The sequence below is a fragment of the Lichtheimia ornata genome (assembly GCF_029851405.1).
Source record: "Lichtheimia ornata isolate CBS 291.66 chromosome Unknown scaffold00022, whole genome shotgun sequence".
NCBI classification, from domain to species: domain Eukaryota; kingdom Fungi; phylum Mucoromycota; class Mucoromycetes; order Mucorales; family Lichtheimiaceae; genus Lichtheimia; species Lichtheimia ornata.
Genome location: NW_026695342.1, coordinates 189,923 through 210,385, shown reverse-complemented (window position 1 = coordinate 210,385; position 20,463 = coordinate 189,923). Strand labels below are relative to the sequence as shown.

The window sequence follows — 20,463 nt, the reverse complement described above, 5'->3', positions numbered from 1 at the left end:
GAAGAGCTTTGCAATTGTTGTATCAATTCAAGTGAATGATCTTAAGGCAACACCTTGGTATTTATTAAATCATTCAATGACTAGATGCATGAAGAAGTTGTTGAACTATCATTATGGCTATAGGATCATTGTCATTAGACACTGCCACGACCATCTGTGATTAAGGAGGGGGTTTTCCAAGTGCACAGCATCAAAGGGTGGAATTGCGCTTTGACCTCTCGACTCCGTCAAAAAATGGCATGTTGTATCCTATTTTGTTTACACCACAATGGCTGCACGCCGATCGTCGCGTCTTTCTTCATTGCTACTACGCACAACTCTTCCCTCTCGACCAGCATGGCAACGCACATTATCAGCACGCGGTTTTGCAACAGCCATCAATAACAAGCTAGACAATGTATACGACATGGTGATTGTTGGAGGTGGCATTGCAGGAACGGCACTCGCTTGTTCTCTTGGTACGATGGCATCCTTTATGTTCATTCTTCTTCATGTCGTGGTACTGATATCGTATGCTTCATAACGTATAGCAACCAATCCATCCATGAAGGACTATCGTATCGCACTTATTGAAGCTATGGATCTGTCAAATACAAACAACTGGGCACCTGCTACGGGTCGTTACTCCAACCGTGTCGTGTCTCTTACACCCGCATCCATGCAATTCTTTCAAAGTAAGGTTTGCTATTCTTCCTTCGATACAGGGATCTAATGGACGTTATTAGAGATTGGCGTTGCTGACGAGTTACATCGAGATCGTATCCAGCCATACAACTGCATGAAAGTCTCTGATGGTGTCACCAACGCGAGTATTGAGTTTGATACCAATTTGCTAAGCACCAGCACCAATCCAGACGACCTGCCAATCGCCTACATGATTGAAAACGTCCATTTGCAACATAGTATTCTGAAGACCTTGCAGACATCTCACGGCAAAGGCGCAACAGTGGATATCATGCAAAAGGCACGTGTCGCTTCCATCCGTATGCAGGAACAACAAGATGTGAAGGAGGCAGAGGAAACACTTGATCTTTCGGACTGGCCCATTATTGAAATGGAAGATGGAAGGGCATTACAAGCACGTTTACTGGTAAGCATGTGACAATAGAGGATCATTGGAAGGGAAGGAAGGAAGGAAGGACCAACCTTTGACATGTTTAGGTGGGAGCTGATGGTGTCAATAGCCCTGTACGCAGCTTTGCAAAGATCGAGTCATTAGGATGGGATTACAACATGCATGGAGTAGTGGCTACTTTCAAGACGGACCCTTCGAGAAAGAATGATACGGCGTATCAACGTTTTTTGCCAACGGGACCCATTGCAATGCTTCCAGTGCGTGTAATACATAACAACATTTGGGGACACAAGATGCTGATCATTGCCATTTCATGAACTAGCTTGGAGACGGGCACGCATCCATGGTGTGGTCGATGCCTCCCGATATGGCCCAAAAAGTAAAAAAGATTCCTGCACAAGCATTTTGTACTCTTGTCAACAGCGCATTCCGGTTGTCTATGGAAGATCTCGAGTATCTACGATCCAAGATTGATCCTACCACATTTGAACCTCTGTGCGACTTTGACTCGGAATACAACTGGAGACAAGGCGTTGCCAAGCATGGTTTGGGTGACATGGAATTGATGGAACGGGAACTTTTGTTTCCTCCCATTGTCGAGTCAGTTGATGAGACAAGTCGTGCAAGCTTCCCATTGCGTATGAGAAATTCGCAGCAGTATTTCGCTGATAGAGTCGTCCTTGTTGGGTAAGCTTTTGAGAAATTCTACATACAAGTCCTTATTGATGATATGATGTTTTGTGGGTGGTCATCTAGTGATGCAGCACATACGGTTCATCCATTGGCCGGTCAAGGTCTCAATCAAGGCATTCTCGATGTGGCGTGCTTATCGGATATCTTGCAACGAGGTGCTTCTGAAGGAATGGATATTGGCAATTTACATCTTTTGAGAGAGTACGCTTCTGTGAGATACCTTCGCAACTTGCTCATGATCAGCGCTTGTGACAAACTTCACCGCTTGTACACCACTGATTTTGCCCCGATCACTTGGATCCGCTCACTTGGTTTATCCAGCGTCAATCAACTTGATTTTGTAAAGGTAAGCAGGATGGGACAGCAACAATGGCTCTCGGACAAAAGAAGCGCCGCATAGCCACTATTCTTTACATGCATGTTAACCATATACCTTATGTAGGCGGAGATCATGAAATACGCCATGGGCATAGAACAATGACAGCATCACACCACATTCACCACCAAATAAACCCACTTTCTATATTCTAATATGTATTTTTATCCTTTTACTCAATGAATGCATTTGAATATTTGGCTGGATAGTAATCGAACGATGTCGTAAATAAGTTTTAGATTATCATGCTGCTAAACAATGTTTCATGCAAAGGAGCATTACAAAGTATTGGTATTGGGACCCCAAGGGGTGCTGAGCCACGAATGCACAGCATCCGGATAAGCATGGGATATAACAGAAAGCTGTACGTCCCGACATATACTGTAAACCTTGGAAGTTTATGTACAAACATTCATCATCAATCGATGAGGGAAACATATCAAAAGGTAGGATGGCATACTCTTTCATTGTTCATCCGGGTTTGTTTGTGTTAGTTTTCCGGTCATGTTGTGCGCCTTCACCTGTCATGGAGTTGTCATTTGCTTTGTCTTTTTCAACAAGCGGTATATCTAACGCTATATTCTCACCATGCGATATACAATGTGCTCATTACAAATGTCAAAGAGATCGACTACGTAGATACCACCCTTTGTTTAAATGCATATTACAAATGGCTTTCACCCAACATAATGCCAAAAAGTCTAGCGTGAACCGTACCATTGGATGGGAACCGCGGTATGGCAAAAGGAGGAAGAGATCGATCCACTTCCCACACATCAAACTAGGCATCAACATCGTTTAAGCATTTGCCGTACCCCCTTTCCTCGTTCTTTAAGGTGTAATGTCATTGATGTTCCTTGCTATAAAATACAGCATGTTTGCACATGAAGCATGGGCCCCAATTTTTGCACACAAGCGTTTTCCTTTCGAGGTTAGGCGGATGATTTACAGCCGATGCGTCTTTGTTTTGTCCTTGTGTTCCCGTAGCAAAAAAGAAAGTTGCTGCACTTGGCCATCGAAGCATCAAGAAACCTTGTTTTCTTTATTCTTGTTATACCCAAATTGCGCACCTTGATTCGTTGTATGTGTGATGTGGGTTGCTATGCAACGTGGGTTATCGCCATGGGGATAATGAAAATGATGATGACTGAAAGGGCAGTATGTATGGGGCCATGATTATCAGGTGCGATCGTGAGCACCGGCGTGTGTGTGCGTGTGTGTGCATGTGTCTATATGTGTACGAGCTTGCCAGTGTTGGGCTTGGTGCCAACAACGTTCATGCGACAAAAAGAGAAGAACAGTGTAGCACCTAAGCTTTCTCGTTCCGAATGGCACGAACATCCCCTTCCTCCTTCACACTCTCTCTTTACATTTAAGTCCTTGCCGCCATTCTTTTTATTCCATTCTTCTCTCTCTCTTTCTTCCTCCTTTTTTATTCACTTCTTGCAGAAAATCCTTTTGCTCGTGACTCTGTGTCATTTACAAAGCTGCCATTGCCCCATTCACATTCACGCTTGCTTCCATTTCAACTTGCATAATTCCCACTTCGACACTCTCTCATTGACTCGAGACTCTGGTTTGCAAGCGTACACACATACATAAGGATTGAACCTGTTGAAAACATACATATCCAAACAAGGTACCATATTGGGTTGCTTCCGATCTATTTCTTGCATGAATAATGACAATGACTGACTTTTGATTGATGATCATTCTCAAACAGCATAAAAAATAGACGCACTCGCACACACACACGCAACGCAATGTCGCTCTACTTTATAGTTGTACTTGGTGATGGTGGTGTTGGAAAGGTGGGTCATTGTGTCATGCTGCTGCTTACCCGGAAACCTGGCTAATATGCTTCTTGTGTACGCTACTACCCATCAACCATCAGACGGCTTTGACGATCCAGGTAAGAAGGCAGCACAAAAATTCCTTGTTCCACCTCCATTGCTAACATGCAGAGCTTGTTTTATAGCTCTGCTTGAACCATTTTATCGGTAAGACGAATGATCCATTCATCGCTTTTACGTTTCTATGCTCATGTCATTTGCATTCCTATAGAGACTTACGATCCAACCATTGAAGATTCATATCGAAAACAAGTGGTCATTGATGACAAGCCATGTGTACTTGAAGTATTGGATACTGCAGGCCAAGGTAAGCTTATACAACTCAAAGATGGCTTATCTGCTACAATCCACAACCCCCCTTGTTCTCGTCCCTCCGCTTCCCACAGACCCTTCTTCCCTTTCCCTTGGCGTGTGAAATGGTGGTAGTGATGTGTGTTTCCGAAAAGAGCAGCTGTATCGATAACACTATATACATCTATTCCCGATAGAGGAATATACGGCGTTACGTGACCAATGGATCCGAGATGGCCAAGGTTTCTTGCTTGTTTACTCCATATCATCGAGATCAACCTTTGAACGCGTACCAATTTACCGCGACCAGATTTTACGTGTCAAGGACGTTGGATCAAATATACCCATGATTTTGGTAGGCAACATGTGCGACAAGATCACTGAACGCGAGGTGTCTCGAGAAGAAGGTTTCCAAATGGGAAAAAAGCTTGGTTGTGAGTTTATTGAAACGTCGGCAAAAACATGTGTCAACATTGAGCGTTCCTTTTACACGGTCGTGAGAATGATTCGGCGCATGCGTGAAGGTGCTGACCAACATGGACGATCCAAGAAGAAGAATAAGAAAAAGTGCCCAATTCTTTGAACGCCCTCCTCCTCTTGTCGATACATCCCCCATTACATTACCCTACCAAACACCCGATATCCAATATGTATGTAATCCTATTCGTAGCATGTATACACACTTACCACATATATATACACACACATACCTCGCCATCTCACAAAAAAACACGCCGCCTTTCCTTTCAATGCGATAGTCCGTTCCTTTTTTTCTCTCTCTTTCACCCAAATTAGCTGCTTATTCTCCACTTTTGTATTCTCTCACGCACATTCCCCCACTTTTTTCTTCCCATGACTAGCTACGTGGCAATTAGTGCTACGCGTATTCTATTTTCTCATTCTCCATTATCCAAGAAATGTTATCTCTTCTTCAATGTTGAGTGTGGGATGTACCCAGCTTTTGCGTCTGATCTTGTACTACGCTTTTATGGAATAAGGTTGTCTTTGTTTGACGGTGCTGACCGAGAATGAAACGAAAAGAGAGAGCTACATAGATGAGATGTATGTTTGCATATAGCATGTGTATGCAAGTATCGTAATCATTGGCATGCCCATCCACCTCCCGAGATTTTGAAAAGTATCATGATGATGATGATAAAGAGAATACACATTTTCTTGCAATGCCTCGAAATGTGGGTAACACAATGCCAGCAAAGTCTCATTTGTATCAATGATGCGAAGGAATCATAATCACCAAATATATACAACGTTTTGCTGAGCAAGCCTACCTCAGCAAGTGAGACTAAGATCTTTTTGCATGATTCAACTTTACATTTATGGAGAAATGTTCTCGACATGTTGTAAAAGTGTGGCTATGGAAGATGTCACATTTACATATGAGTGATGAAGGTGGCCGTGCGTTTGCTCACACCATGACCCGTGCTATTGGAAAATCAAAAAAGCAGGTTCGTGAGACGTGGCTCACGTTCTGGACAACGAGTTGGATGGGGATGATGGGGTTGAAATTTTGGCATAGGCATGTGCCTTGGTCCAAAAGTGGAAAATAGTATACAGTGCACGTACGTACACAACACAGCTGACATGGGCCTTCGTCTCGATAAGCAACGATAAAAAATACGCCATGGGGGGCAAGTAGTACACTACAACATCCCGCTAAACCTGTCAGGAACGATCTTTAGACGACCTGATTTATCACGGCGGTACTTGCAGCAGCATGAAGCGGAGGTCAAGTCCCATTCACTACCCCAAGCGGTAAAGGCTACATCTTGTCTCTACTCCTTTCGTGCATCGTCACCATCTCAGACATAGGCTGCGCTGTGTGTTTGTGTGTGACCTTAGTATTGAAACATCAAGATCTTGTATTTATGTTTGTTTCAGATACAACAACAAGAAACGTGTACGTGTACATTAAGTAAAAGCAAAGATGGAGGAGATGACGTACATAATAGGTAGGAGGAGGAGGTAGTAGTAGTAGTAGTAGTAGTAAAGAGTTGTAGCTAATGATGATGAGCAAAGAAAAGCAAAAGTAATGTAAGGGCGGATTTTGTACAAAAAGGAAAAGTGTATGCCTGAAGATGAAAAAAGTGTCGTCAGCATTGTGTGAGGATAGTTGATACAGATGATAATGTGCGATGAGTGAGCAAAGATGATGGTCTTGGCTTGGGTGAAAATGAAAGCGATGGTGGTGATGCGCTCAATAGCGTGGTACTAGTGCTGCTAGAAGAGCTGTAATCGCTTTGGGTGTCTGATGAAGTACAAGGGGTGGTGGTGGTGGTGTTGGTGTTGTCATGTTGTATGAGCTGAGGGTGCGATGATCGAGAAGGTGGTGTTACAAGACGAGCACATCTGATCCATTTCTTTCTGCGGGTGAATGTTTTAAAGGATGGTTTGATACTCCATGCATCCCAGTCCCAACTGCCGTATTCCCAGCCATTGCTGTTTTCCAAAGAGTTATCGACCTTCCATGCAGGGTCGGTCCACACCCAACATTGATCGCCAATGGGAGGAGGTAAGCTGAATTCATCCACACTCGGAGTCGGCTCTAGGTATTCATCCGACCTGTATTGATGATCCTTGTTAATTTAACCCAATAAAGACAACTTGTATAGCAACCCACATCAATGGTGTCTGTGTGTGTGTGAGAGATAAAGAAACTTACCATACAGGACGATCTTGTGGTAGCATTAATGAAGCGCTCCAACCAGTATGCAACCACCAACGTTGATGTTGATAGATACAAAAGCAGTACAAGCGATCAAGTTCAGGTTTCTTTGGCTGCTGTTGTAATGATGATGCCGTTGTTATAGATGTTGTTTGCGTTGAGGATGCAGCAATGGCAGCTTGTCGTCGTGCATAAATGATGTTGCGTAGTTGGGTGATCCATGGGCTACACCACATGAAGCACATGCAGCCAATCATCCATACCACCTGGCCGAGTCTTCCCGAGTAGAGTACGTATAGCCATACAGCATACAAAGTCGTCATTATCATCATGCCGTCTCGTTGTCTTTCGTTGTATACTTTAAAGGGTTGTGGTGTTGTCGTTGGTAGTAGCTGCACAAGCTCGAGAAGCTCATTCACAAACACATGGTCCTCATTGTCAATGTTCGCATGCCGACGTTGATCAGCTGTTGTTGTTGTTGTAGTAGTGGTGGTGGGAGTGGGAGTGGTGGTGGTGGTTGAGTGAGCAGTAGCCAAGTAGACGATAAAGATGGGTGCAGCAAGGCCAAGAACAAGTTGATGGTGGTAAAAGAGAATCGACCAGGCAGTCATTACCAAAATCATCGTTGATGTTGGAGAGCTTTTATCATTGTTGTATGGCTTCCAACGTAAAAGCCGAGTGATGGTGACGAGAGCATGTATGTATGGTTTTAATGCATCGAGCGTTTCGGTTGATAGTATCGTGTCGTCATTTTGATTGTGATCTGATTTGGATGGCGACAATGACATGGATGATGTGAGTGTGTGTGTATTGGTGTTATTACAAAAAAGAAAGGGATAAAGGGAAAAAGGAAAGAGGTCAGCTTTAAAGGCATTAATGGGTTATGAAGAAAGGCCACAAAGGGGCACGTGTGCAACACCAATCATCATTAATCACTGGTGTACGATCCTCATGCTCTTGATCTCCTTTTCTCCCAACAATGCATACCAATGTAAGGTTCATATCCGTCGCTTTTATGATCGGGTGCCATTTTATATATAAGAAATTATCATCAATCAATCAACTTTCTTTATGCACTCCTTGATCAAACGTACTACAGTAAAAAGAAGAATATATCAACAAAGGAAAAAAGAAACTATACATCAAAATAAAGACGATCGCGGAGTAATAATGCATTTTAGCAGCAACCGCCCTGCTTTTGCTCCTCGGGCTGTCGACTAACAGAGATTGTCTCGCCAGCAGTGGGCTGAATATTGCCACCCGAAGATTCAAGAGCCTTGTTGGATACAATGCGATAGATTTCTATGAAGCGCTATTAATAACCTATCTATCACATGAGATCATCGAGTTGCTTATTTACCTGTCAAGATACGCTGGAATGCCAACTCAACATTGCTCGAATCCAAAGCGGAAGTCTCAATGAATGAGAGACCATTATCAGCTACAAAGACAAACAATAAATTAGTCTGATATACATCGATTGCTCCAACCATGGCTCCTGAATTACCTGCAAATTGCTTAGCCTCCTCGGTGGGCACTGCACGCAAATGACGCAAATCACTCTTGTTGCCCACCAACATCACCACAATGTTCGAATCGGCATGGTCTCTTAGTTCCTTGAGCCATCGCATCACGTTCTCGTAAGTAGCGTATTTGGCAATGTCATAAACCAAGAGGGCACCAACAGCTCCACGATAATAACTACATTCGATTCATCCTTATCAGTTATCGCCTATTCTGATCCCATGTATACCCCTTCAGTCCAAGCTTCTACTTACGCGCTTGTAATGGCACGATAACGTTCTTGGCCGGCTGCATGATGTATATTTCAAGGAGGGATAAAACGTAGTAGTAATAGAGTTGGTAAGCTTCCACTAGTCTTCATCGTCCAAAAGGAGATGAGCCAAACTTACCAGTATCCCAAATCTGGGCCTTCACGGTCTTGCCGTCAACTTGAACGCTACGAGTGGCAAATTCAACACCAATGGTACTCTTGGAATCGAGGTTGAATTCGTTCCTTGTGAATCGGGCAAGGAGGTTGGTCTTGCCGACTCCGGAATCACCAATGAGGACAACTATTAAGTCAACGCGTGTGTGAGTTCATATTACCTCCCTCATCTCCTTTAAACTTACCCTTAAAGAGATAGTCGTACTCGTCGTCGCGGCTCATTGCCATATATAAAAAAAGAAAAGAGAGAGAGACACACCAACGGACTGAGCGACCACTCCTCCTGGTTCCTTGGAGACACGCTACTGATTGCGGAGCGTACATTTTGCTCACGAGGATCGTCGTTGTCGTTTCTCCAAAGACCGCTTGCACAACACAATGTCTAGATTAGTCGCTATCTCATACTTTTTGTGTTTCCCACCATCCACCACAACCACGCTCTACATTAATATTGTATCTTCCCATATCTCAATAAATGTTGTTGTCCTATAGTTAAAAGTAAAATCATCATGCCATATGCAAGGAAAAACTACCTCCTGACCCCCTTGAACCCCCCTTCTTTTGAGCTGCTGCTGCTGTTGCCAGCCCGTAAAGTATCATCCAATCATCAGCGCCTACCATACTGAGTACATGCGAGCATGCATCCAAGTACGTTCATTGTTCACAAAAGTTGATTTATAGAGACTTCTTCACAATGAATGTTGAAAACAAAGAAGCACTAGCTTTTTGGTTACTTGAGACAAAGCGACAACGAGTACAATGAACGGATATCCATATTATGCCAATACTTTATAGAAGACCAACATCTTTATATAGTTGGGAAGCTATTGTTTATTCTTGGGATAGGATTGTGTGGTATATGGTGTGTGAGGTTGGTGATAAATAAAACGTTACTGGAATAAAAGGAACAACGAATATAAGAGGATAGTCGAAAGCTAAACTTTTGTTAAAAAGAGCATCTGACATTGTCCAGGGCGCAATCGCACGCGATAATTATCGGTAAAGATACCAACATCCTTGCCTTCCCAGATATCAAAGAGCTTGACTTGACCATTGGTGAATCCTACCTCCTTCAAATCCAACGTAATCTCATGGCTTTTCCCAAGCATAAACATGTACGTGTGTGCATTGAATAGCCCACAGCAAATACGTCCATCCGGCATCCGTTTCCACCAAACCTGTTTCCGATTTTGCCACACATCTCCCGAACCAATGGGACGAGCCATATTGCCAGCTTGATGGATGGCAAGGATATCAGGGTGATTAAGCATGGCAAGGTACTTGTCTGGTATCATTCGTGGATCTGCACCAATACAAAACACCGAGCTGACTAGTGCCCAAAAGCTGATGTATGACATTCGAACGTCGTCGTTATCCAAGCCGTCCACGCACTTGCCGTTGACTACCATGCCGACCAATACAACATCCAAATCGATATAAAATCCATGATCCGATCCAACGACATTGTAATCGACCCAGCGTGCTGCTTGTGTGAAACGTTGAAATACTCGATGAGAAGATGTCATGGTGCGACTCGAATAGGATTCAATGTCGATAAAGACGCGTGCGCCATTACTCAATAAAGCCCAATCGTTGGCGTAAGTGTGATCCATAAACCATGATAGCTCGAGCCAAATGTCATATCGCTTGAATGCACGTGCCATCATTTTCAAATCCTCACGCGTGTCAGGTGACTGATACGGATAAAATTGATCTCCACCACCAGGGCCACATCCATCGATCTTGACAAATGATACACCCCATTCAGCGAACGCGTCTGCAATCGAATCATAATATTGCTGTACAATGTCGAGATGGTTGTCTGGCATGTATGTGCTGCCTTTGAATCCATTGCCTTCTTTCTTGTCGACCACCAGGTCTTGTAACCGATACTCAGTTCCCAGAATAGGTGTATTCGCCTCATAAGCATCCTTGCGTATTCCTGGTAGCATGTATAAACCCAACTTGTGTCCATTCCTCCTTAGATGATCGGAGAGCTCTCGTAGACCATTGGGAAATAAATCTTTGCGATAGGTCCAACGTCCATATTCATCAAACGTCTCACTCCTATTATAACATCATGTTGGTCATATGGATCGTATGAAAGAAAAACGCGTAGAATAACATACCATCCTGAATCGAGATTGATATATTCGTATTTTGGGAGTCTCACTTTCATGGCATCCGACACCGCTTTGATTTTGGATTCATTAAACCTAACAAGTACAGAAAATGGATAAACGGATATATGTTAATCATTGAATCAACAAACATGACGCGCGCCACGCTCTCCTTTCCCCCTCCCCCAATTGTGTAACTCCATACCATGGTTCTGTGTGCTTGCCACCATAGCCTGGAACGTCATCAAGTAGCTGTGTGGACCATGTAGAAAATCCAAGTAGTGGTTTGCGTGCCCATTCTGGTTTGCTATGAATATGGATAGATACATTTAGAATATAGCGTTCTAATAAAGAGACATGACTGTACCAATCTTACTTGTCAATGTCAAAGTATCCTTTTGAATCGCGGCTGAGAGGTGAAGAAGAAGAGAGCGATGTGGCAGGTGGAGCCATCATCAATTTACGTTTCGTGATGCCGAAACAGTCGCCCAAGAGTAGAACTGGAATGTTGACGGCAATCAGCAACGAGAAAGAAGGTGCAAGATTGCTTGTGAGTTGAAGGGCTAAAGCGCTTTATATGGCAAAGATCATGCAAGAAAGGAAGGAAGCGACGACCGGCGGCGGCGTTGGTGGATGAGAAAATTGGTCTATCTAATACCGATCCAGGTACGGCGTTCGTCACTAGTCAATCTACACAGCCACCTGTTGTCCTATACATGGGAGAATATAGACATTTTTGATCCTTTCTCTTGATGGTTAATAAAGGTCAACCCTATCACAACAACGGCAAACGGGGCTATCGGCATTGGCATCTGAGCTGATGGCACAACAAAACCTTTGGGAAGGGATGACGATACGATGATGATGATATCATGTTGTCATGGCTACTATCTATACATCCCAATTCATGCCAACTTTTCTTGCATAACTTGTTTTTGGTATTCATAGGAAAGCTACTTGTTGACACACTACAAGCGAGTGAAAATAGAGCGAATGAGTAATTCCTTCTTGCACAACATCATCTAAGCTGGGACTATTTATACCATTGGTTGTAGCTGCTATCATATCTTATCTCACGTGGTTCAGACCCAATATACATAAACACGTGATTACGGAGCCATGTACGAGGACCATGCTGGTTTGTCAACTAACTTCCCGGCTGCATGTGAGATCATCTCCATCTTGTCCTGCATATGTGAATTTTACGGATGATATTTTCCCATCCCATGGTTGAGTTTTTATCCGCGTGAATAGAATGTTGCCTTTTTCTTGGGAGGAAATGCATACGTCATAACACGTATCCAATACGACCAGCTGTTCATTGTATGAGGGAAACAAGAAGGGTAGTAAAGGGGGAATACAAGAATCATACCTGTGCTTTAAAAGCTTGAACAAGCCTTATCAGCAACGCGTGCCATCTTATCAGCGTTTAAGATTTGGGCGTTTGACAGGGCTGACTTTTGTGAAACATTTAGATATCAAGAACAAATTGGATGGTATCATGGATACCTACGTATCCATGGCATTGTTGCCAAGAGCAAGACATTTCCTTGCACACAGGAAACAGCGATAATAAAGGCAAGGATGGAACGAATAAAGTGATTGCATCAGCAGAAATGCACTTCTTTTAAAAGGAGTGTGAATAGTTCCTAAAGGGTAAGCCGACATTAGCTTTGTCATTCCGCAACATGTGACGGGGAAATCGGGTGAAGTTATTGCAAGGGCTCAACGTTGGGGTAGCCCCGGCTCTTTTCTTTTACTCTTTACACATCAAAAATGTTCGCTGCCACCCGTATCGCCTCCTCTGTTGCCGCCAAGCGTGCTTTCTCTACTTCTGCTGCTAACCTCTCCAAGGTTGCTGTCCTTGGTGCCTCTGGTGGTATTGGTCAACCCCTCTCTTTGCTTATGAAGGAGAACCCCCATGTCACTGAACTCTCCCTTTACGATATCGTCAACACTCCCGGTGTTGCTGCTGATTTGAGGTATGATACGCATATTTTTATAAATGTCGAAGCCATGTTTTCTTACATGTAACGCGTACACACGCGTCTTTTTATTACAATAGCCACATCAACACCAACTCCGTTGTAAGTATAAGCAGGGCATGAAAAAAGTGATGATCATGGTTATTGATATGTGATAATGCTATAGGTCAAGGGCTACACTGCTGACAATGAGGGTTTGAAGAAGGCTTTGGAGGGTGCTCACGTTGTTGTTATCCCTGCTGGTGTTCCCCGTAAGCCTGGTATGACCCGTGATGACTTGTTCAACACCAACGCTTCCATTGTCCGTGACCTTGCTGAAGCTTCTGCCAAGTAAGTAATACAATTCATAAGATGACAAGGATATCATATGCTAATTATCGTATATAGGTACTGCCCTAACGCTCACTTCCTCATCATCTCCAACCCTGTCAACTCCACTGTTCCTATCTTCGCCGAGACCTTGAAGAAGGCTGGTGTCTACAACCCTAAGCGTCTCTATGGTGTTACCACTTTGGATGTTGTCCGTGCCTCCCGTTTCGTTGCTGAAGTTAAGGGCAAGGATCCTAAGGACTGCAAGGTTACCGTTGTTGGTGGTCACTCTGGTGTCACCATTGTTCCCCTTCTTTCCCAAACCGGTGAAACCTTCACCAAGGAGGAGCTTGATGCTTTGACCCACCGCATCCAATTCGGTGGTGATGAAGTCGTCAAGGCTAAGGATGGTACCGGTAGCGCTACTCTTTCCATGGCTTTCGCTGGTGCTCGTTTCGCCAACTCCGTTTTGGAAGCTACCGTTGGTGGCAAGAAGGGTGTTGTTGAGCCCTCTTTCGTTGAGTCTGAACTCTTCGCCAAGGAAGGTGTTGAATACTTCTCCAGCAACATTGAACTTGGTCCCAACGGTGTTGAGAAGATCAATGGTCTTGGTGAGATCTCTGACTACGAGAAGGAGCTTATCAGCAAGGCTGTTCCTGAGCTCAAGAAGAACATTGCCAAGGGCAAGGCTTTCGTCCAGTAAATAGTTTCCCATCCCATCTTGTAATTTACCAATCATGAAGAGAAGAGTAGATGCTTCTTTTGTTGTAAATGTAGAGAAAAAGAAATGAATTCAATTCAGCCTGTATAAGATCATGTGTGTGCGTGTTTGTGTGATATTGTAATTGCCTTATTATGCATCCAAGTATATACCATCATCATTCACGTTGTGCGAGTCAATGTTTTTAATCATCATGGCTCTGGTAATTGTGGGATATATAAAGTGTGCTATACAAGGTAATTGACAAATGCGAATTCTACATGCTTTCAAGCCTCTTTAAATGATTGTATTTGGGCAGCACCTAATACACAGAGTGAGCACACACGGTATCCTGCATCATCCCAATATCCACTCATATTTACCTCACGCAGGTATTCCAAATGACGTGCATGCAAAGCTGCTTGAGCCTAAAAAGCAACCCATTGTAAGTGGATTGAATGATGGAGATGGTGATGCCACAACAAACATACCGGGAATATTTCACTCTGCTTTCGTCTGCATGACTTTGTGCCATAGATGATTGTCATGTCCTCCACCGTTTCATTCATTTCGGTCGAACAAGCCGCACCCACTACGCAATGATTTCCTATGATGGTACTTCCATGGACTTTTGCTATCAACACAATGCAATCCAAATTGTCAGCCTTTTCGCTTGTTATCCAAACATCGAATGTTGAGCCATTGTGTACCTCGTGCTTCAATGATGTTGTTGTTACCGATTCTTGATCCTTCCACATCTGGCATAGCTGGGTGTCAGGGGCAATATGAATACAACCACACTTGCCGTTTCATCACTTACAACATCCAACTTCGAATACGTTTTCATCACCAATGATGAGAGGTGAACTATTCCTGTTTCCTCATGTCAGGCATCCATCGATCCACTCGAGGCAAATACCATGTCTTACTTGTTGAAGATGATAACGTTTTCTTCGACGATATTGTTCTTTCCAATATACACAGGCCCATTCTCGGCAACGATACGACATTGAGGGTGCAATACGGTTCCTGAAACGATAACTTTGAATCAGCATGTCTCTGAGAACAACCATGACAGCAACTTGTGCCAACCTGCACCTACAGCAACCATGACATTAGACACTATAAAGAACGAGACTTTGGCAATGGCATACCGATGGATATCTCCCCGCGTAGATCCGTTTCGTGACAAATGACAGATTTTGGACCTGCTGTGATTCGGTTTCTGCTGGCCATGTGGGTTGTAAAGGAAAAGGAAGCGGGAATGGCGCAACACGCTTGGTTGGAACCCCGTGTCACGTGGATGTTGCATGGATCTTTTGATGCTGGAACCCCCGGGTTGCTCGCTTTGCTCGTAAATTGTAGACTTCTCATTGAATGGCTTAACGCTACCTATGGTGTCATGATCTTACATTAATAAACCTACATGTTTACGCAACCACAATGACAACCTCTTCTCGTATTCATCTTTACATAAATATGCACCCCTTTGCCATCCATATTTGCAATAAAAAACTATTTTTCTTTGTAATAAGCTGTCCCTGAAACAATGTTCGTGGCAGGAAACATATACCAGTTCAACATCATTTCAACGAATTCAGGTTCTAGGTCATCATACATTGCCAGCTCAAAGCCTCCGGTCGCTGTCACTCCACCATTTGGACTTCCCCACATTTAAACCTTCACAATGAAGTCTGCGACTTTTAAATGAATGATGTTGATCAGCATGACTCAGCGAACCTTCCGAGATGGGGAATCCCAAGATAATGCATAAATCAGAATCCGGCGCTGTCCTCCATTCGGACCTCCCATAGTCAACCCCACATTGTACCATCCCATTCAAATTTTTTATAATGAAGTATAGGTTCTTTATTGATACAAGTTGATCAGCATGCCCGAGAGCATCTTGTGTGAAAGATTCAGGTTCGAGAGGGGCAATCTCACTATCAAGGATTGATGTACAGTGATTCATGCATTTATACAAGAGGTGTCCGACCTACTTAATTTCCACTTCTTCCACTCCCACCTTCTTCCCTTTTCCTCCCATTCTCAACTATTGCCCCATTCAAGTACATACAACTACCACCTGCGAACGATTGTCCTGCTTCAACCCATCATGTCAATCCTACAGCTGCCTTGATCCGATTGTCTTTGACTGAATGGGCAAGTCCATGGCGTGTATACAGTCCTCTTGTCACTCTACTACAACACACGAGTCTCTTGACACAACGCACACTCTTGCACGCTTCTCTGCCACAATCAAACGTAATAGCATCCATTCCAGCAGTTGCCATTCGCTCCATTGTCTCAAACAGCATTCACAACCTTGTCATTCTACTACAACACACGCTCTTGCACGTTCCTCTGCCACCAACAAACGTAACAGCAGTTGCTATTCCATTGTGTCAAGTTACCTGCAGCAGCCTGCCTTGTGGCCTTTTTCACGTGATCAACAGTAGCCATTGTGTAGAAGCAGCTTTATTTACATGTAGCAACTTGCTTTAATACATACAACTTCTTATGGATATCAATATGAGGATTGCTTTGGTACATGGGATGGGAAGAATTGGATGCATATGTAAACGTGGCACTGTAAGAAACCAACAGCTGTAGAAGACATCCATCTATCATGTTGGTGCACTTTTTCTTCATACCAAAGTTGGGCAAGCCTAGCTTTTGCACAACGTCTACATGTCCATTCACATGGCAGTCATCTTGTGTGTCAATTTACATATGATATGGAGTCAATTGCATCCGAGCAAACATGTCTTTCATTATGATAGTGATAGATATTGGGATCAGCATCACATGGTATAGGGTGATCATGGATCTGTTCTAGAGACATGGAGGGTTTTGCTTATTTGAGTCATGGAAGGAAGAATACAAGTAATAGGTGATGGAGAATGTGCCTCCAATAAGCTGTGCAGATCCATGTGGTAGTGATGAATAATATAGCGTGTTAGCAAAAGAAATAGCTGCAATGTACATTGCCATGTCCCTCTTTTCTCGCACAAGAGGATGGCGAGCGATTCAACTGTACTAATCTATGACATGTATTATAATGAAGTATTCATTTATCTTTGTACTGTACATAGCATGATTTAAGGATCGGCAATCTTAACAACTTGCTTGCCAAAGTTCTCACCACGCAACACGGCGATCAAAGCATCGGGTGTCTTTTCGATGCCATATGCAATGTCCTCCCGATACTTGATCTTTCCTTCAAGAAGCCATTGTGTGACATCCTTGCGAAATTGTTCTTCCATTTCGGCAGCTGAATCACCAACAATGAAGCCCTCGATTCTCAAACGCTTGGTAACGACTTGCATAAGGTTGTGGATACCCTCTGGCTTTTCACGGTTATATTGGGAAACCATACCACAGGCAACAATGCTAATTTAAAAGGCATGTGATTTAGAGCTTATGTGATACATGGATGTATGTGTCATGTAAACTTACCGGCCGAACCGGTTGGCATGGTTAATGACAGCTTCAAGCATTTTACCGCCGACGTTCTCAAAGTAGACATCAATGCCATTGGGACACAATTCACCTAGCTTCCCGTCAACATCACAAGTCTTGTAATTAAAGGCAGCATCAAAGCCGATCTCCTTGAGGTATTGGACTTTTTCATCCGAACCAGCAGAGCCCACAACGTGAAGGCCAAGTACCTTGCCAATTTGGCCTACAATCTGACCAACAGCACCCGATGCTGCTGACACGTAAAGCGTTTCGCCTGCTTTGGGCTTACCATACTTGAGCAAGCTTTTGGATTGCACAAAAGACAACATTAACAAATTTATGCACAAACCAGGGTATATAATATGATATACTTACCCTACGTATGCCGTGAGTCCAGGCAGCGCCAATACACCAACATAGTTTGTAATAGGAAGACCATTGGTCTTCGGCTCGTTACGAACGACATAAAATTTGGTTTCGGCGGCGGGCACGACAACATAGTTTTCGAATGCACCATGACCACTAACACCGTAGATGTAGTCGCCTTCCTTGAAATGTGGGTTATTGGATTTCAAACAAACACCCATTGAGTCTCCAGTCATTGGCTTGCCAAGAGTGAAAGCGGGTATGTAAGATTCGATAGAAGGATCACGCATACGACCACGCATATATGGATCAACAGAAAGCACCAGTTGCTTGATGAGAATCTCACCGTCGCCAAGAGGAGCATCCAAATCGATGGTTGTGTGGTTAATGGTCATATGTTCACCAGCAACTGGATAAGTGGTTGGGATCTTTGAGAAGATAACTTGAGAGTTTGGTGTGGGAGCCATGATGAATATTGGTGCGAGAAAAATGTATGGGAAGTAAAACCAAGATGTTTGACGTGTGGTACTTTTTATACTAACAACACCAACTTTATGCTAAAAGCATAACTTGCCGACAATTGTAGTGATTGAACAACATTATGTTCATTCACCGATGTTGCATTATGAAAGCTACACTAGGAAAAACCCCAGATTCGGGATGAATAATCCCTTGTTGCTCACAGCCCTTGTAGGAGGTGATCATTTACTTGCTTCCAACCCATTCCATTAAGATCTTAAGTCGCTGCAAACAAAGCATGTGAGTTGTTCAAGTGACAAAAGAAAAAGAACAGAAAGATTGTGCTTGCTGGAAGCAAAGGAAGAGGTTGCCAAGTGATTTGCAGCTATCTGATCGTGGCATCAGACATGGTCCGTGCGCTTCAACGTTTATGCAACTCGACCCCTTAGAGCAACCAAATGTGATATCGAATTGTTACTTGTCTTACACGTACATTGAGACACCTTCTTTGTTGGATGTTGTTTACTTGCATCCCTAAAGGCAACCACCGATAATTCGTGTGCGTAGCAACCTGTCAACGATGTGCGTGTGTGTGTGTGTAACTACCACGTGCCATTTCATTCAGCTCTTCATCTTGCTTATGCTGTCCTTGACACCATCCATTAGCAGTAAACAGCTCCATCACGCATACAGCATAGTAAAAACATAAAGACAGTCATAGGTTTCACAATCAAACGTGGAGTCTTTAATAGAACAGAGTTGCTCGTCGGGGTCAAAGGAATCATGTGTGGCAGTTTCAAGTTCATCGTGGCTAATCCCAGATTTCGCAATGTCGCTACCAGCCAAACTGGATCTGGGGGGTCGACCTCTTCGACGACGACGACCAAAAAATATTTTTTGGGCTGTTTGCGACATTGAACGCGAAACTTTCACACAAGGTGCAGTTGGCCAAGCCGAGCCCATTGCTCTATTCAAAACCCCACGTTTCATTGTAAAGTTTGGGGATACAGGCACGTTTATGTTTGTAAGCGTGATGCTATATGGGAAGTGGTCTTCGTTCAATGTCAAGTCGCTGGACCCTGGCAGAGCAAAAGATGCAGAGGGACCTCTTTGTGTAACTCAGCTACTTTGCATGACTGGAAGGATGGAAGGATGATACTATATACTGTTGACAAAATCCCGTACATTGCGAGCTAACAGCCAACTCCTCACAATAGCCACTGTTGTCCACTCTATGACATGTGGGCGATTCTCCTGCTTCAGACATTCATTTCCATGATTGGATTATGTTGATCCGAGTTGATTTGACCGAGATACAGCCAAAGAGGGATTACATCAATCCACACATCTAACCATGCTCTATGTTGCTCAACTGAAGTAACCTTGTATGAGCGTAGCTCAGCCAAATCAACTCGGATCAACATAATCCAATCATGGAAATTAATGTCTGAAGCAGGAGCACCGTTCCACTGTCATAGAATGGGCAACATTGCCGATTGTGAGGAGTTGGCTGTTAGCTCGCAATGTACGGGCTTTTGTCAACAGTATATAGTATCATCCTTCCATCCTTCCAGTCATGCAAAGTAGCTGAGTTACCCAAAGAGGTCCTTCTGCATCTTTTGCTCTATTATAGCCATACTACTTTACATTAAACAAAGACCACTTATCATATAGCATCACGCTTACAAGCATAAAGGTGCTTGTATCTCCAAACTTTACAATGAAACGTGGGGTTTTTATTAGCGCAATGGGCTCGGCTTGGCCAACAGCACCTTGTGTGAAAGTTTCGCGTTCAATGTCGCAAACAGCCCAAAAAATATTTTTTGGTCGTCGTCGTCGAAGAGGTCGACCCCTGGATCCAGTTTGGCTGGTGGCAACATTGCGAAATCTGGGATTGGCAAGCTTGATCGTGAAACTTTCGCACAAGGTGCTGTTGACCAAGCCGAGCACATTGTTCTATCAAAGACCCACGTTTCATTGTAAAGTTCGGAGATACAGGCACCTTTACGTTTGTAAGCGTGATGCTATATGAGAAGTGATCTTTGTTCATTGCCAAGTAGCTAGACCCTGGAGAGCCAAAGATGCAGAAGAACCTCTTTGGGTAACTCAGCCAAAAAGTCAGGACTTCAGGGACAATGCATGA

General features: G+C 43.6%; 8 protein-coding genes across 8 annotated transcripts; 3 read left to right on the top strand and 5 right to left on the bottom strand.

The window, feature by feature from the left end:
• Positions 1–268: 268 nt before the first annotated feature.
• On the top strand, positions 269–2,249 carry O0I10_005504 (ubiquinone biosynthesis monooxygenase COQ6; the record flags this gene model as incomplete). The annotated part of the gene is made up of 7 exons (XM_058485544.1): positions 269–458; positions 531–674; positions 726–1,090; positions 1,162–1,338; positions 1,398–1,762; positions 1,832–2,114; positions 2,211–2,249. 7 exons carry the CDS (start codon positions 269–271, stop codon positions 2,247–2,249), a joined length of 1,563 nt encoding a protein of 520 aa, XP_058343691.1.
• A 1,658-nt stretch (positions 2,250–3,907) lies between these two features.
• O0I10_005503 (uncharacterized protein) lies at positions 3,908–4,871 on the top strand (the record flags this gene model as incomplete). Its single annotated transcript, XM_058485543.1, has 5 exons — positions 3,908–3,955; positions 4,039–4,056; positions 4,123–4,144; positions 4,209–4,304; positions 4,486–4,871. 5 exons carry the CDS (start codon positions 3,908–3,910, stop codon positions 4,869–4,871), a joined length of 570 nt encoding a protein of 189 aa, XP_058343690.1.
• Positions 4,872–6,399: 1,528 nt separating this feature from the next.
• Positions 6,400–7,759, bottom strand: O0I10_005502 (uncharacterized protein; the record flags this gene model as incomplete). Its single annotated transcript, XM_058485542.1, has 2 exons — positions 6,400–6,868; positions 6,969–7,759. 2 exons carry the CDS (start codon positions 7,757–7,759, stop codon positions 6,400–6,402), a joined length of 1,260 nt encoding a protein of 419 aa, XP_058343689.1.
• A 389-nt stretch (positions 7,760–8,148) lies between these two features.
• On the bottom strand, positions 8,149–9,141 carry O0I10_005501 (uncharacterized protein; the record flags this gene model as incomplete). The annotated part of the gene is made up of 6 exons (XM_058485541.1): positions 8,149–8,273; positions 8,332–8,412; positions 8,479–8,672; positions 8,750–8,783; positions 8,885–9,046; positions 9,105–9,141. 6 exons carry the CDS (start codon positions 9,139–9,141, stop codon positions 8,149–8,151), a joined length of 633 nt encoding a protein of 210 aa, XP_058343688.1.
• Positions 9,142–9,854: 713 nt separating this feature from the next.
• On the bottom strand, positions 9,855–12,510 carry O0I10_005500 (uncharacterized protein; the record flags this gene model as incomplete). Its single annotated transcript, XM_058485540.1, has 5 exons — positions 9,855–10,986; positions 11,049–11,135; positions 11,245–11,346; positions 11,416–11,602; positions 12,498–12,510. The coding sequence occupies 5 exons, from the start codon at positions 12,508–12,510 to the stop codon at positions 9,855–9,857; spliced, it is 1,521 nt and encodes a 506-aa protein (XP_058343687.1).
• Positions 12,511–12,815: 305 nt separating this feature from the next.
• O0I10_005499 (malate dehydrogenase, NAD-dependent) lies at positions 12,816–14,036 on the top strand (the record flags this gene model as incomplete). Its single annotated transcript, XM_058485539.1, has 4 exons — positions 12,816–13,021; positions 13,105–13,126; positions 13,191–13,354; positions 13,412–14,036. The coding sequence occupies 4 exons, from the start codon at positions 12,816–12,818 to the stop codon at positions 14,034–14,036; spliced, it is 1,017 nt and encodes a 338-aa protein (XP_058343686.1).
• Positions 14,037–14,310: 274 nt separating this feature from the next.
• Positions 14,311–15,269, bottom strand: O0I10_005498 (uncharacterized protein; the record flags this gene model as incomplete). The annotated part of the gene is made up of 8 exons (XM_058485538.1): positions 14,311–14,355; positions 14,417–14,461; positions 14,525–14,667; positions 14,744–14,791; positions 14,854–14,906; positions 14,963–15,062; positions 15,126–15,131; positions 15,188–15,269. The coding sequence occupies 8 exons, from the start codon at positions 15,267–15,269 to the stop codon at positions 14,311–14,313; spliced, it is 522 nt and encodes a 173-aa protein (XP_058343685.1).
• Positions 15,270–17,134: 1,865 nt separating this feature from the next.
• On the bottom strand, positions 17,135–18,328 carry O0I10_005497 (uncharacterized protein; the record flags this gene model as incomplete). Its single annotated transcript, XM_058485537.1, has 3 exons — positions 17,135–17,426; positions 17,493–17,798; positions 17,871–18,328. The coding sequence occupies 3 exons, from the start codon at positions 18,326–18,328 to the stop codon at positions 17,135–17,137; spliced, it is 1,056 nt and encodes a 351-aa protein (XP_058343684.1).
• Between the last annotated feature and the right edge of the window lie 2,135 nt (positions 18,329–20,463).